This window comes from Scylla paramamosain, chromosome 36 (assembly GCF_035594125.1).
Source record: "Scylla paramamosain isolate STU-SP2022 chromosome 36, ASM3559412v1, whole genome shotgun sequence".
Classification (NCBI taxonomy): Eukaryota; Metazoa; Arthropoda; class Malacostraca; order Decapoda; family Portunidae; genus Scylla; species Scylla paramamosain.
Genome location: NC_087186.1, coordinates 7,844,408 through 7,859,407, shown reverse-complemented (window position 1 = coordinate 7,859,407; position 15,000 = coordinate 7,844,408). Strand labels below are relative to the sequence as shown.

The window sequence follows — 15,000 nt, the reverse complement described above, 5'->3', positions numbered from 1 at the left end:
ATGCTTTATAGTTCTTGTTGGTGTAACTCATTCTGCAGTCAGTTAATATTACAGGCTTTCAGTATCGTATCATGTATTGCTGAGTGTACCGTCCTGTTAGCTGTGGAAAGTACTGTATTAGTGCTCGCCATGTTTGTTATTGTTTTAGCAAACCTTAACGAAACTTACCTCGCATTTTTTTTTTTTTTTTTTTTTTTTGCCAACGTACATTATACCAGACAGTTCTTGACTTCTGGTATTCTTTAATGTTCTCAGGGATGGCTTGCCTATGTGCCTGAGAGTGATAGAGCTGATGTGGTGAGGGGAAGGTGGTGATGGTGGTGGTGGCAAGCCCGATTATAGCTTGCTTTTATCTTATTTATTTCTATCAGGATATACTAAAACAGAGACCATTATGAATTCGTAACATTATTTTAGGTTTATAATAATGAATTCCATAGATATTTATGAGTGACAGAGCTGGTATGATAAATATGAAGTATGGTGTTAGTGATTCAGTATAGCCTATCTTTATTTATTTATTTTTCTATCAGGATACATTAAAACAGTCACCATTGTGGGCTTATAGTGCTATTTGAGGTTTACAATAATGACTTGTATAGGTATTCATAAGTAACAGTATTAGCGTGGTGGTGGAAGCAAAAAGCCTAGCATAGCCTAGCATAATATAAACCACAAAAAGAAAAAAAATATCAGTAAATCTGGAGTTAACTTTATAGATTTGGAATTTAAACGGACTGTCTGATATTTTTCTACTAAGAGGCTTGAAGTATGTCCATGTAGAAGTAAAAAAAAAAAAAAAAAAATTAATAGTACTCCGTTGTAAAGACGCAAAGAACGCCTCTAAACCAGTACTGTGTTGTCACTGTAGTTGTATTTGAGTTATGTGAATGCAGGTACTTAATTCAGAGTATGACCGTATGACAAGAAACCGAATACTGACTTGCTCACAGACTTGTTTGAGATTCATGAAATTGACTTACGTGGTTAATTAACTGTCGGCAAGATTAGAGGAATACTGGCAGAGATTTTGTCATTTGTACTCAGCTACAACATAATTATATAAGAAAAAAATGTAATGATTAAGAATAACCTCTTCCTCCTTAAGTATATTCATGAGAGAGAGAGAGAGAGAGAGAGAGAGAGAGAGAGAGAGAGAGAGAGAGAGAGAGAGAGAGAGAGAGAGAGAGAGAGAGAGAGAGAGAGAGAGTTAATATTTCGAAATTTTCTGTCCTAACACACTCAGGCCCCTTATAATGAAATTTTTTTTGACTTATCAAAGACCACAGGAATATTCAGCAAGGTCACTATTAATTTCCAATAAAACCTGTTAAAAGTAGCTGAGGTCTCAATCTATTCTTTCCCTTCTCATAGGAACGAACTGAAATGCGATTGAGTAGTTTACATTATTCAGGTGCACACAAGAATTAAAACAGTATATGTAAGGAATGAGAACCTAACTAAACTTAACATAAGCTGACCTAACCTAACTTATGAAAGGATGAACTGAGACGTATTAGAGTAACTTAAATTATTCTGAAACTTATAACTATAAATGAAACGGGTACACATAAGGGATTCTTAACCTAAGGTAGCTTAACCTAACCTAACTTTCATGGAACGGGGAGTGTCATAAAAATAAATTGTAACTATTCTGAAACGCATAATCTAGAATGAAAGTAGTTCAAATGAAGGACTTCTGACTTAATCTAACGCGACCTTACTTTGAAGGAGCGAAGACAGTCTCACTGTAACGTGTCGCCATTCCGAAACATATGGATTGAAATAAGACAGGTTCAAACGCGGAATTACTAACCTGACCTAACGTGGTCCTACTTTAATGGAGTGAAGATAATCTCAGAGTAACTTGGTGCCATTCTGAAACGTATGAACTGAAATAAAACAGGTTCAAACGAGGGATTCTTTATTTACAATGATATGAACTATGTACACCGCCCGTAGAACACACAATAGCAAACACCGGAGCCTTCGTGGTAAGTATTCGGCGCCCGGGAGACATTTTGTTGAAACACTAATGGAATTTGTTGGATTGGTGTGTGTGATGTGACGTATTGGTGACGGATTGCTCATTTGTCGGTGTCTTGTGGAAATCTGTGGTAGCCTCGATGCTCTACATTCTAGTCAACTGAAAGGGAGTGAATTCTACTCGCTATGGCTCGTGTTCTGAAACGCTCTATTCTCTCATAAGGATTGTTTTCAAAGCTCGCAGGGATGATTTTTCAGATTCTCGAGTGTTTCTTCCATTGATGGTACTGAATCCTTGTTAAACTTGTTCTAAAATCATAGAAAAAACACTTGAAAACCGCAAGAACTTCCACTGCAGCCTGTTGAAAGTAATCGAAAGGAGACGGCGGAGCGTTCGGGAATACGGACCTGTAACTCATGACTTATACGCAACTGGTGGTCTAATACTGAATATCCTTCCTGGGCAGGTGTGAAAACTGCCGGTGCTGCAAAGGTGTAAGCTGAATGATTAAAAGACAGGACATTCATGTTAATGTAAAAATTTGGATTGACTCCTTTAACTCTATGTTGCTGAATCGCAGTGACAATAATATAAAGAGACGGAAATGAGAGCCATTTTAATAGCGTACCTGTATTTACTAAGAAATTACCTGCTCCTGGCCCGTATTTTGAAGCGCTTTGGAATCTCATAAGGACTACTTATGTAAGCCACAGAGATGATTTGCTGCGTTATCATGAGTGTTTTTACATTGATGGTGTGGAATCTGTGTTAAGCCATCATTAATATCTTATAAACACCCATGAAAGCCACGCCAATGATCACTGGAGGCTGGTGAAGTAGTCGCAGTGAGGACCTGAAGCGTTTGAGAATGCGGTCCATGAACTGCATGAGAACATACGAGGAATAACAATTTGGCACTGAAAACGGTAATACCTAAGCTGTACATCTCGTTTTCTTCACTTTAGCTACGGGAACTGCTTGATAAATGACGCTGAGAAAGACCGCAACGTAAAGAAAACGGGAGAGGAGTGATAGTGAGACAGAAAACGGTGCTTCTCGTCTTTACTGACTACAAGTGTTGGGCCCTTGTTTGCAACCCCTCGCTCTTTCGTAACGGCTATTCCCAGAGGCAACATAGGTGATTAGTCAAGCTCTCAAAGGCGTTCTTTTTTTCATTGATAGTGCAGAATCCTTGTTGAAGTATTTCTATAATCACGAAAAACACCCTTGAAAGCCTCAATAAATTCCACCAGAGCCTGTTAAAAGTAGTCGAGATTAGACGATGAAACGTTTGAATAAGCGGCTCCTGTAGAATAAGTGACGCTAAGAAAAACTGCAAAAATAAAGTATACGGGAGAGAAGTGATAGAAATATAGGAATAAGAGATGATGGAGAAATGGCGAAGAGGACACTGCGACAAATTGGAGGTAGGTGGTGAAGGGAACACATCTGAAGAATGAGTACTTTATTTGTGACTAGTTTCGCAGTAGCATTTTCCTCTGAAGAACCTATAAAAAAAACTAGTCGGGAATAAATTACTTACTCCTCGCTGTGTTTCCTTCACCGCTACGTCCAAAAGCGGCTATCCATGCTTCCTTTCTTCACGATGAAAAGAAGAAAAAAAAAAAAGAAACTAACGTGCCATTAACGGAAGAGGAGTGATAATGAAGCATAAAAAAAACAAACAAAAAAACACGATACTGACTAGAATAGTCATCCTCTCGTCCTGTCATGATGAAAGGAAAAGTGTAGAAGTTATGATTCTTAAGCACGATTGACTCTCCGCACACGATAATGAGAAATAGACGCAATAACAGCCCTCTCTTCTTTCTCCTCCTCCTCCCTGACGAAGAAAAGATAAAAGCAATAGGAAAAGTTTCATTACTACGAAATACTGAGTCTGTAAACGTGTCTACCAGCGAGTGAAGAAACATGATAAAAGGTCATTTATACCTTAAGCTCTCAACAGTTCAACGCTTTGTCTGTATAAAATATTGAGGATAAAAGAAAGTATTTGAAAAGAAGCTACGAGTATGAGCAGCGAGTTGCATCAAAGTGAGTGAAAGGGAGTGTGAAATGAAAGGAAAAGCAGAACACAGCAGAACAAAGTGATTGGCTCCAGACTGAAATAGATCTGTAGTTTAGAACTTTTAAATACAGGTGCAGATGTATGTGTCGGGTGGAGAGAGAGAGAGAGAGAGAGAGAGAGAGAGAGAGAGAGAGAGAGAGAGAGAGAGAGAGAGAGAGGTGATATATATTATGTAACAATTAAGTATATATATATATATATATATATATATATATATATATATATATATATATATATATATATATATATATATATATATATATATATATATATATATATATATATATATATATATATATATATATATATATATGATAAACGCAACTTGGAATTTATTATCAAGTAACTAAATGCTGCAACTTTTGTATTGATAAATGAATTAACTGTAACCTCAATTCGGTAATTTGATCTCACTGTTTTGGCATCAAAGAGAAAATGTAATTATCTGTAACGTTTCAGAACACACACACACACACACACACACACACACACACACACACACACACACACACACACACACACACACACACACACACACACACACACACCACAGCAACAGGTGATGAATGAAATGATGCAAAAATTTAACACATACCTTTTGGATAATTAAATATGGACCACTTTAAAGCTAATTAGGGGAAAGAGGTCAGGTGTATTTGGTCTGTGTACCAATATTTCCCCGTAATTATGATGCTATGAAGTATTTCCCAGAGCAAGGCATTAATTAGGCCACAAATACATATTTCTTACGCATCATATCCTCGCTCATCAATAACGTTCTTTTTGATGACATAGTTACATTTAATTTAGTACAGTTGTCCATACAGCAATTTTGGTAATTTTATATTTTCATTATGGGTGAAGAGGACTGGCTAGGGAGCTAAAAGGAAGAAAAAAGATCCCCTACCTTGCTATTGCCCTCACAAAAAAAAAAAAAAAAAAAAAAATAGTGAAATAGAGGGAACAAATGAAAAAAAAAAAAAAATGTAAATTTAGTTCATGTCATAGGAAGGGAAATAAACAAAACCGGACACATATTTTCATAATTTAAACACTTACTATTAATTTTAGCATTTCATTTATCTATCATTTACAATTTTAAGTGTTTTCTTAAATAATTTCACACCCATATTGAAACAGAAAAAAATCAGATGGGGTTTGAAAATATGATTTCCAGGATATTTAAAGGACTGTGGGAGGGTAAGGGTCCGTTCATTTATACCTAGTCATTTGTCGCTGCCGCCAACACACACGCGAGTCATTTACACTGATTGCATTCACATCGGAAAAGATACAAAAGATAAAACGAGGCGAGTGGGAGACAATGATGTGAACAATTGAGGCAGTGGGGTGTATTATTGTCCACGGAGAGAGAGAGAGAGAGAGAGAGAGAGAGAGAGAGAGAGAGAGAGAGAGAGAGAGAGAGAGAGAGAGAGAGAGAGAGAGAGAGAGAGAGAGAAATTATATTGAGGAAGAAAAGGAATATATTGGATACATGTAAAGAATTGATGAAGTATAAGAATAAAAGAAGAACATTAAGTTAAAGGAAGTGACAAAGAGACAAAATAGTGAGGATGAAATGGAAATGAAAATGAAGAGTGAAGAGAAGAAAAATTATTAATACACCTAAAGAATAAATTAAATCAGGAAAGAGGAAGAAAAGAGGAGAAGAAATGAAAGTGATGAGAGAGAGAGAGAGAGAGAGAGAGAGAGAGAGAGAGAGAGAGAGAGAGAGAGAGAGAGAGAGAGAGAGAGAGAGACGTATATAAGCTGCTTTGAATGCCTTGCTAGCGACTGAGAATAGAGAATAACCAGGCGCATATCTTTTAAAACAGAGTATGTATTCACCAGCCAAGCACGTGAAGAGTGCGTAAGCGTGGCTGTGTTTCTAACGAGCAAACATATAGGGAACGTACAGTGAAGGAGGGGACATGAGTGTGTGTGTGGATATTTTACCTTGTGTGTATGATCTATCAGTATGTTTAGGGTAGTATATGTGATCTGGTATTACGAGTGTATATTTAGGAAAGTGTTAGCGTGTTAAGGGATGTCGTGTGATGTTTTAGGAGAAGGAACGAATGAGTGTGTTAAGATGAATTTGTGATGCTTTAGTGTATTAAGACGTGTTGTGTTAGGAGATTATGTGATGAGTTAGTGTAGAAATGTGATGCGTCCGTGTGGTAAATGTGGCGCGACTGTGTGTTAAGAGAAATGTGTGGTGAGTCAGTGTAGAGATGTGGTAAGAGAGAGAGAGAGATGTGATGACTCATTGTATTACGAGAAACGTGTGATGAGTCAGTGTAGAGATGCAGTGAGTCAGGGTGTGTGATAGCAGAGTGCTTTAAGAGAAGTATCACTGTTCACGTCATAAAGGGAATATATATACACAGATTTTGTACCCAGCTAAGCGAAAGAGGCTTTTGAATACAGAAACATCTGTAGAAACATTAAGAGGATCACATGGAGATTAACCACTCTAGCTACACCTGCGTTAAGTTAGGTTAGGTTAGGTTATCTTTGATAACCTAACTTTACATATAACTGATTTGAGGCACCCAGTCTCTTAGAAATCTGGGGCTCGTATCCCACCGCTGCCACCAATGTGTATTAGGTGGGATAATTCAATGTGTTTTTTCTAAATATACTGTATTGATAATCATGGCAGGGAATGCGAGGTGGAGAGAGCGGATAACTTTCATACTGTACAGGCATTGTGCGTTCCCTATCTCCCTCTGTCTCAGATTCCTTGTTGTCACTGTAAATACAGTTAACTTTCAGAGGCATGTTTAATTACCTCACCTTATACAACGTAATCTAACCTTAAGTATTAACTTGGGTGGTTAATCTTCGTATTGTTTCCTCTAGGTAATCTATACGCACGAAGGCCATAACTTATTAGAAGAAACCAAACTACCATGTACATAAGTTTGTAAAACTATTATTGTCTAAAACATAGTGCTACATAGTTTGCTCTGACTCTCTGCGTATAAGTACTTAATGAAGATACACAGGCAAGACTAGATGAAAGAGACTAAAGTTAATAAAGATGCTGAAATGACTTGGAAACCCTTAAGCAGTGTTCAGAAAGGATAGATCTGGTTAGATTAAGTTAAGTTGGGTTAGGGTAGGGTAAGTTAGGTTAGGTTAGCTTAGGTTAGTTTAAGAGATGACTGAGGAGATGTGCACGAGACCAACTATTCTGAACATTGCTCTTATAAACGTGACGGTCTAATCAGTGCTCGATAAGTTTTGTTTTTTTTTCTCACAACTGACTGCTAACTGTACATTATATATCAGCTATGTTTATTCAATACCATCGCTGTTAATGCTAGGACAGATATCAGCATCCTCGGTAAATCTAAGATAGAAAATAACAAATTCTACTACTGCACCTACCACACTCATGAGCAATGCTGATCACATTCTAGATTACTGTAGTTACCAGTCAAAATAATCCGTTTTCTGTCATATAGCAAAGTAGTTTTCTTTCTTACATTTTATAGTAACATTCAGTTAGAAAAAGAAGACCTTCCCTAAGCATATATCATAATTACTGATACAAGTCTTAGGAAACATCGGTTTGCACGTACGTATTTATGGCTATGCACGAGATACAGTGTTTAGGCATCACTGGAAGCAGGCTAAACACCTTGCTAGAGACAACTGTGACTCGAACATTGATTCATGGACACGATGCACGTTCGAAAAAAAAAAAAGGAAAAAAAGAAAAAAAGAGGTTTATACCATCCGAAGCACAGTATGTACGGCGAATTATCCTCACTGGGAGATGAAAACTGATTCTTAGTTTGTAATTTGATCGTTCCGTTTGATTTTTAAAACATGTATAAGATACATTCGTCCTGTGAAGTCACGGGAGATCGGAAAAAAAGAACCACTTTAAACACAAAAAGCTAAGCGGGTTAGTGTTTCGAAGCTGCGTTGGGATGAGGGTCGAATCTCCGGACACAGTGAAACGCGCCTGTTGCCTCTCAGTTACCAGCGAGCGGAGGACTTATACGGGACGCACTGGACGAGGACTTGGGACTGCTTAGTGATGATTTCGAGAGTGAAGAGTGTACGGGGAAGCTGGTGAAGAGAGATGCAATGAGAGACACTGACAGACTGGAATAGAAGGTACTGTAACCGATTCCCTTGTGCACGTTTGTTAAATTCTGCGAGTGAAGTGTGTGCGAGGAAGCCGGTGAAGAGAAAAGGAGCTATGAGCGGCTCTGACAGACAAGGAAAGAATGTACTGTGACTAAGACTCCTCATATTTAAATTACTCGTTAAATTTACTCGTAAGTGAATTGTGTGTATCCGGGAAGAAAACGGAAAGAGGGTGGCCCCAGGTGAGTGGGAGGTGATAAGATGTAGCCTATTTATATAATTATTCAAGAACAGCATTAGAATGTGATGATTTGATAATTTAACTGTGTGGAAGTATGGTGGAGGGAAACGGAAGGTGGGCAGCACCGGACGAGTGGGGAAAGGAAGATTGTGGAAGTGCACAACTCCTGCATTCTCTCCACGTTTTGTAATGGTAACGATTTTTTGTTTTATTTATCGAAATAACCGTGAGAGAGAGTGCTGGCAATGGGAAGTTGTGCGCTAGATAAATGTGGGGGAAAAGATAAGCATCAGAAGTAAACAAAAAATGAACTGCCTCATGCAAACTTGACACCTTTTTTTGAAAGAGTAACTGAAAAAAAAAAAAAATTGTTTGGCAAGTGCGAATATAATAAACGTAAACTGGGAGCATGGCAAAGAAAATAATGAACATAAGCCACTTCGTAAGAGTAATTAAATCATGGAAGAGTTTCAGAAGTGTTGATTTTACAAGTGCAGAGTGTAAAAGTACTACCCTGGTGGAAGGGAGGGGGCACCGCCGCGCAAGTTTAGGAAAGAAAATGATGAAATTTTATCAGTCTCGTGCATGCTGTCCATTTTTCAAGAGTAGCTAAACAATGTGAAAATTTCCGTGCATTCCCTTCCTGCCTCCCTTCAGCGGGCGCGGGGTGGAAGGGAATCAGAGTTTGAATAATTAAACTTTCGAATATCTGGGGAACGGGGCAATGCCTTGACTAGTTTAATAAAGCGGCGGTGCTGGCGAAGGGAAAAAGTAAAAGAAAGAGAAAAATAGGAACAAATAAACAAAGGCAGGTTATAACTCGTGTGTGTTTCCTGGAGGCGTGTGTGTGTGTGTGTGTGTGTGTGTGTGTGTGTGTGTGTGTTTCCCTATATGTATTTTTAGAGGGTTGAGTTAAGTTTGTAATGTTCCGTCTTTTGATTCCAAATTACCATATTATGTTCTCTCATACTATCTTCGAATTTACGTATAGTGTTTGCACACATTACTTGCTCCGATGATGCATTCCACTTATCTATTATGGATACTGCTGCTGCTATGTGTGTGTGTGTGTGTGTGTGTGTGTGTGTGTGTGTGTGTGTGTGTGTGTGTGTGTGTGTGTGTGTGTGTGTGTGTGTGTGTGTGCGTGCGCGCGCGCGCATCGAGCCCCGCGCTGCTGTGTGAGGTGGTGTTCGGTGAAGAGAATTAAGCTTCCGCCTCAATATTGCAGCTCGTGCCTCGTCCATTAAAGGGAAGGAAAAATAGTCGAGTGTTGAATTCACCTCATCGCGAGTAGTAATTATAGCGGAAAGGTACGATTTTCGGGGACGGTGAATTTTGACGCTAACCATTTTACAAACGATATCATCTACAGCGACTGAAAAATACCCAAGCCACCAAATTTTTTATTCCACAAAGACCAGGGAGAGAAATGATGAGCGCACCACTAAGAGCATTGTCAAGCCTGCCTCCGGACGCCATTGTGTTGTTTAATATATTATCTGTAAACGCAACGACGACGCGAGGGACGGAAGATGAAGGAGGAACATAAAAAAAAAGCCACAGTAAAGCAAAGTAAAAACACGCCCGCCACGGCCCCCTGCTGAGCCCGGAGCGCCCGCCAGGCGTGGTCAGGTGAAAGCGATGAGATTCACGCTTTTTCACCTTTAATAAAAGTTGCCGCTGCTCCGTTGTGCCTCCGATTCATGTATAAAGCAAGTGTTGTAGTTCAAGTTTATTTTTATACAAAATGAGTGAATCAACCGAGATATTTAATTTAATTTAGCGTCTATTTTCTTTTATTTTTAAAGGGGGAAAGTAAGAAATTTTCAGCGAGGGGGGAGGGGGGGGGCGTTAGGGACAGAAGCACGTATTGTTTACACTGTTTACACTGGCCACACATACATACTGACACGTACACATACATACACGCATACGTACATACATAGCAAGTTTATTAAAAAAGAGCTTCCATCTGTAAAAATGTCATTAGCGTCGATAACAAGCGGACTGTGTATTATAAGTAACGTGTTTATTTTTTATGACTTTTGTATTTATTAATGTATGGAATTATTTAGTTATTTATTATTTTTAATCGGAGCGAAGTTATGAGCTAATATGTTACTGTAATTTGAATGACACGAATAAAAATGGCGGAGCATCAGATTGCGGGGAAAAATAGGTAATAAAACTCAGCGACATTACAAACCAGAGAGAGAGAGAGAGAGAGAGAGAGAGAGAGAGAGAGAGAGAGAGAGAGAGAACAAGAGTCGCATTTTTAAAAACTCTAAGGATTGAACAGAGGCCGGAGTACGAGAGAGAGAGAGAGAGAGAGAGAGAGAGAGAGAGAGAGAGAGAGAGAGAGAGAGAGAGAGAGAGAGAGAGAGAGAGAGAGAGAGAGAGAGAGAGAGCCCAGCGCCCCCTTCAATGCTTGGCGGGGGCAGACTCAACAGGAGACGCGTGAGAGTCGCATCATCTGTTATAACACGGATTGTCCAGCCCCGAAAATACACCCCTCTTGCCCCCCGTCCCCAGCCCCGTCCCCTCCGCCCCCCTGGCCTTGCACATGTCCCCCGCACGCCTCCCCTTCCCCAGTACTGTCCTGACGATGCCCTTGGAGCCTGTGGTGGTGATGGGGCGGATTTGCTCTCGTGGCGGGATTTGTGACTCGTCCTCCTCTTCCTCTTCGTCATGTAGGTGCTCGCCCAGAATTTCCGCCTCGTCCTCCTGAAGGTGGTGTCTTCGTCTTCGCCTTCTCAAATCCTCAACTTCCTCCTCCTCCTCCTCGTCCTCGCCGTCTTCCTCCTCTTCTACCTCCTCTTCCTCCTCCTCCTCTATCAGGTCCTCCTCGATGATGACGTCCTCGCCGGGGACGTGTGTGATTCGCTTCCTGGCAGGCACGAGGGCCCGCCGGTCGTGGTAGGGGTCGTCTGCCAAAGCCCCGATGCTGTACACGTCGCCGCCGCATCCACCAATCTCCGGGTCGTATCTGCGGGAGGAGATTGTGAGGGAGAAAGTCGTACTTCAGACATCCAGCGTGCTTAACTCCGCAACATTTTGGATACTGAAGTAACATTAGTGTTTTCATCCGAGGGTTTGGCTAAGTTAGGTTAGGTTAGCTTTTAGATTAGCCCATTTCTGTAACTTCACTGCAGATGGTTTCATTGTGTAGATCACAATAAAAAAAATATATATATTTTTACACAAATAAATAGTGATCGTCTCGAAATGAATAAGCTAAGGTTATATAATTCCTATATTTCTATTTGGCTGTAGTGAAAGTTACTGGGGTTTTCAAGAGAGTTTTCATGATTGTAATAATAGTGCAACAAAGATCCTCCATCGGCAATGGAGAGAAACGTCCATGAGAAGGTGACTAATCACCTCTGCTGCCCCTGGAAGTAGTCCTGATGGGAATACAGAGTATGTGAGAGTATGAGCCACAGACGGAACCGACATGAAAGCAATCAAAGGAAAGGCAAGACTATCGTGTATTAAACGTGAAATACACGAGCTCGAATCGCTTCTCAGAAATATCGCCAGTGGTTGTAGTGTTTTTCCCTCTCCCCCCCTTTCTCTCTCTCTCTCTCTCTCTCTCTCTCTCTCTCTCTCTCTCTCTCTCTCTCTCTCTCTCTAACCTGAGGTAAGAGCCACGGCCAGCTCCCACGGCCACCACCGCCACGCTTCCCACTCCGCCACCACCAGCCGGCGCCTCTTCCTCCATCTGTCGCCCGCACTTGCCCGGCGTCAGAGCCTGGCTGAACCTGGGGGGTGAAGGAGGGGGGGGGGGTGAGTAGGAAGGAGCGTGAGTGTGACGTGAGATGCTGGTGTAGACGGTTCAATGCTGGTGTTGTGTGTGTGTGTGGTGGTGGTGGTGGCGGTGGTGGTGGTGGAAATGTTATGAGGTGTGTTGATGGTTGTGTTTGGTTGTCTGTTGATGTTTGGACAGCTATATCATTGATTAGATTGACAGAAAGAGACGGAGAAATAGTGATGTAGATAAAACAGGCACGCACACGCGCACACACACACACACACACACACACACACACACACACACACACACACACACACACACACACACACACACACACACACACACACACACACACAGTTAACAAGTTAGTTAAGTGACAAAAATTGAGTCATAGTAACAGAATAATAATAACACTATGTAACAAAATTTCACTTTTGTCTTATCCTTGGTCCCAAACCATAATTTTCCAGTTATTTCCATCTAAACAAAATATAAAAAAAGTTTTGATCCTAAAACTTTGCTTTTGTAGTTAGAACAATGAATTTACATTTTTGTCGTATTTCATTATAGTATGTGTTACTACTGGTTTTCATGTCCTTGCGAAATCTCAATTGCTTATCTAATTGCTTTTGAAATGTTGGAAATAAGTTAAAATAATGAAAGAATATTAGTGTTCTAAATATTTTTAATTTTAATAAGATCATTCTTGAACTGACCATACCTAGCAAGAAATTTCTCATATTTAGAAGAATTTTCTTACATTTCAGAAATCTCAAATCTTCCAGGATGTTATACCAGACACCAGAAGTTTCTAGAACACTCTAGAACGTTCTATTCAATGTAAACATTTCCAGAATATTTTAGAACTTTCTAGAATACAGTAGAAATATGAAGAAGTATCAAGAATTTTCTAGAATCTACAAGAATTTTCTAGAATAATTCAGAACATTCTAAAGTAGGATCAAGAATATTCAAGAAAGATTGAGGACATTCTGGAACACATTCTAGAAAAAAAAAAAAACTAAGAATATTCTAGAGTACTGCTCAGGCTTTTGCTGCCTGAGAAGATATGTTACAAGAGGTGAAATGGAATGAAGAGGCTGCAACCATTCTCCAGATGCATTTTGCTAAATTTGTGGTCAGTTCATCAAGACAAGAGCAAAGAAGTTATCTGTGACAGCATCTGGAAAAATGGTAAAATATAACTCTTTTGGGGCAAAAAATCATTCTAGAAGCCTCAAAAGCAAAGTTTGACAGGAATAATGGACATTTACCATTTTTGAAGTGAATAGAGTTGGAAAAGACAAAAATCGTGTTACAGAGTAAAACAAATTTTTGTCCAAATGATAACCTTACGACATCTTTTACAATAATTCCTAGAAAATACGAACGCAGTTCTCATTGTATCTTTTTTCGATCCATCAAAGTTTTCGTATTAAGCATTTGTGTTGTTCATTAACTCAGTCACTCATATTAAGCATACAAGTTCAGAACATTATAATTGAGACTGCACAACTCTTTTTCATCATCATTACTCTCCATCAGAGTTTTCATATTTGTAAAGTCTAAATTGTCATATCTTTGTCTCAAGGTATGTGACAAAGGACACGCCAAGAGGACATGTTCTTCCGTTTGAACAGCATTTGGATCACATGTGCACAATCTCATGTCAGGTGGTATTCATCTCCATCTCCCTGCTTCAACTCGAAGACTGTGAGACATGACACGTAACTTTGTAAATGCTTTGTAAACACACACACACACACACACACACACACACACACACACACACACACACACACACACACACACACACACACACACACACACACACACACACACACACACACACACACACACACACACACTCGACAAAATTAGAGAAACTGACTTCAGAGACAGACAGACGGAGCTATCCAGCCATCCATCCAGCCAGCCAACCAGGCAGCCAGCCAGCCAGACAGACAGACAGACAGACAGACAGCTCATTAAGTCCAGACAAGGTAATCGGCATGAGCTCGGCAGACTGACGGGGAGGAGGGCGGGGGCAGACTCACCTGCGGGATTATTACCTTTGCGAGTAGATGACGTTGGGCCTCCTGATGGGGAAGTCCAGGGAGCGGGGGATGATGTGGTGCAGATGTGGCTTGCCCATGTCCAGGTGGTCTCCCTCCTGGCGACACACGCGGATCAGCACCACCACCACCACGGACAGCAGGATGAACACACACATGCAGCCCACGGCGATGTAGATGACCAGCTCCATGTCGTCAGGCTTCTTCACCGCGGCGTGCACGTGCTGCTTCTCCCCCGAGGACCGCTTGGTGAGAATCTTCTCCAGGTAGAAGATTTCCTGCGAGATCTCCAGCAGCGTGGTGTTGGCCTCCGCCAGTGTGCGCAGCCGCCTCTCCACCTCAGGGTTCTTAAGCGTGTCCAGGCTGATGTTCACCATGAAGGTCTTGTCGCAGAACACTGACGGCACGAACACGTCCTCGTAGTCCACCGACAGCTTGGAGGACAGCGCCGCCTTCAGGAAGGTGACGAAGGCTGACATGCGCTGCTTGATGACGGAGCAGTTCCCGTCGAGCACCAGCACGAACCAGCGGTACCTGGACGCGGTGGCGGGTGGCCTACTGTCATGCCGCACCACCTCCTGGGGCTCGGGCGGCGGCCCCACCTCCTCCACCTCCCCCACCACCTCCTCGGACTCCGGGGAGATAGTGTCAAATATTTCGATGTTAAATTTGTTGGTTTCTTTTCGAGGCGGAAGTGTTGGGCGACTTCTGCCGCGGGTAGTCTTTGTGGTGGGTCTGGCACGGCCG

General features: G+C 40.9%; 2 protein-coding genes across 3 annotated transcripts in view; one reads left to right on the top strand and one right to left on the bottom strand.

The window, feature by feature from the left end:
• Window positions 1-5,105: 5,105 nt before the first annotated feature.
• LOC135090890 (uncharacterized) overlaps window positions 5,106-15,000 on the bottom strand; it is a 53,276-nt gene continuing 43,381 nt past the window's right edge. For both annotated transcript variants that reach the window (XM_063988048.1, XM_063988049.1), the window contains exons 4-6: window positions 14,251-15,000; window positions 12,060-12,185; window positions 5,106-11,410 (exon numbers count right to left, since the gene is read on the bottom strand). The exon at window positions 14,251-15,000 is cut by the window's right edge and continues 1,198 nt beyond it. In XM_063988048.1, coding sequence (XP_063844118.1) covers window positions 10,894-11,410; window positions 12,060-12,185; window positions 14,251-15,000 — 1,393 coding nt within the window. In that variant the 3' untranslated portion in view covers window positions 5,106-10,893. The remainder of the gene's footprint in view (window positions 11,411-12,059; window positions 12,186-14,250) is intronic.
• LOC135090892 (uncharacterized) overlaps window positions 8,400-15,000 on the top strand; it is a 135,710-nt gene continuing 129,109 nt past the window's right edge. The window contains exon 1 of the mRNA XM_063988051.1: window positions 8,400-8,425. The gene's annotated coding sequence lies outside the window, so the exon portion shown is untranslated. The remainder of the gene's footprint in view (window positions 8,426-15,000) is intronic.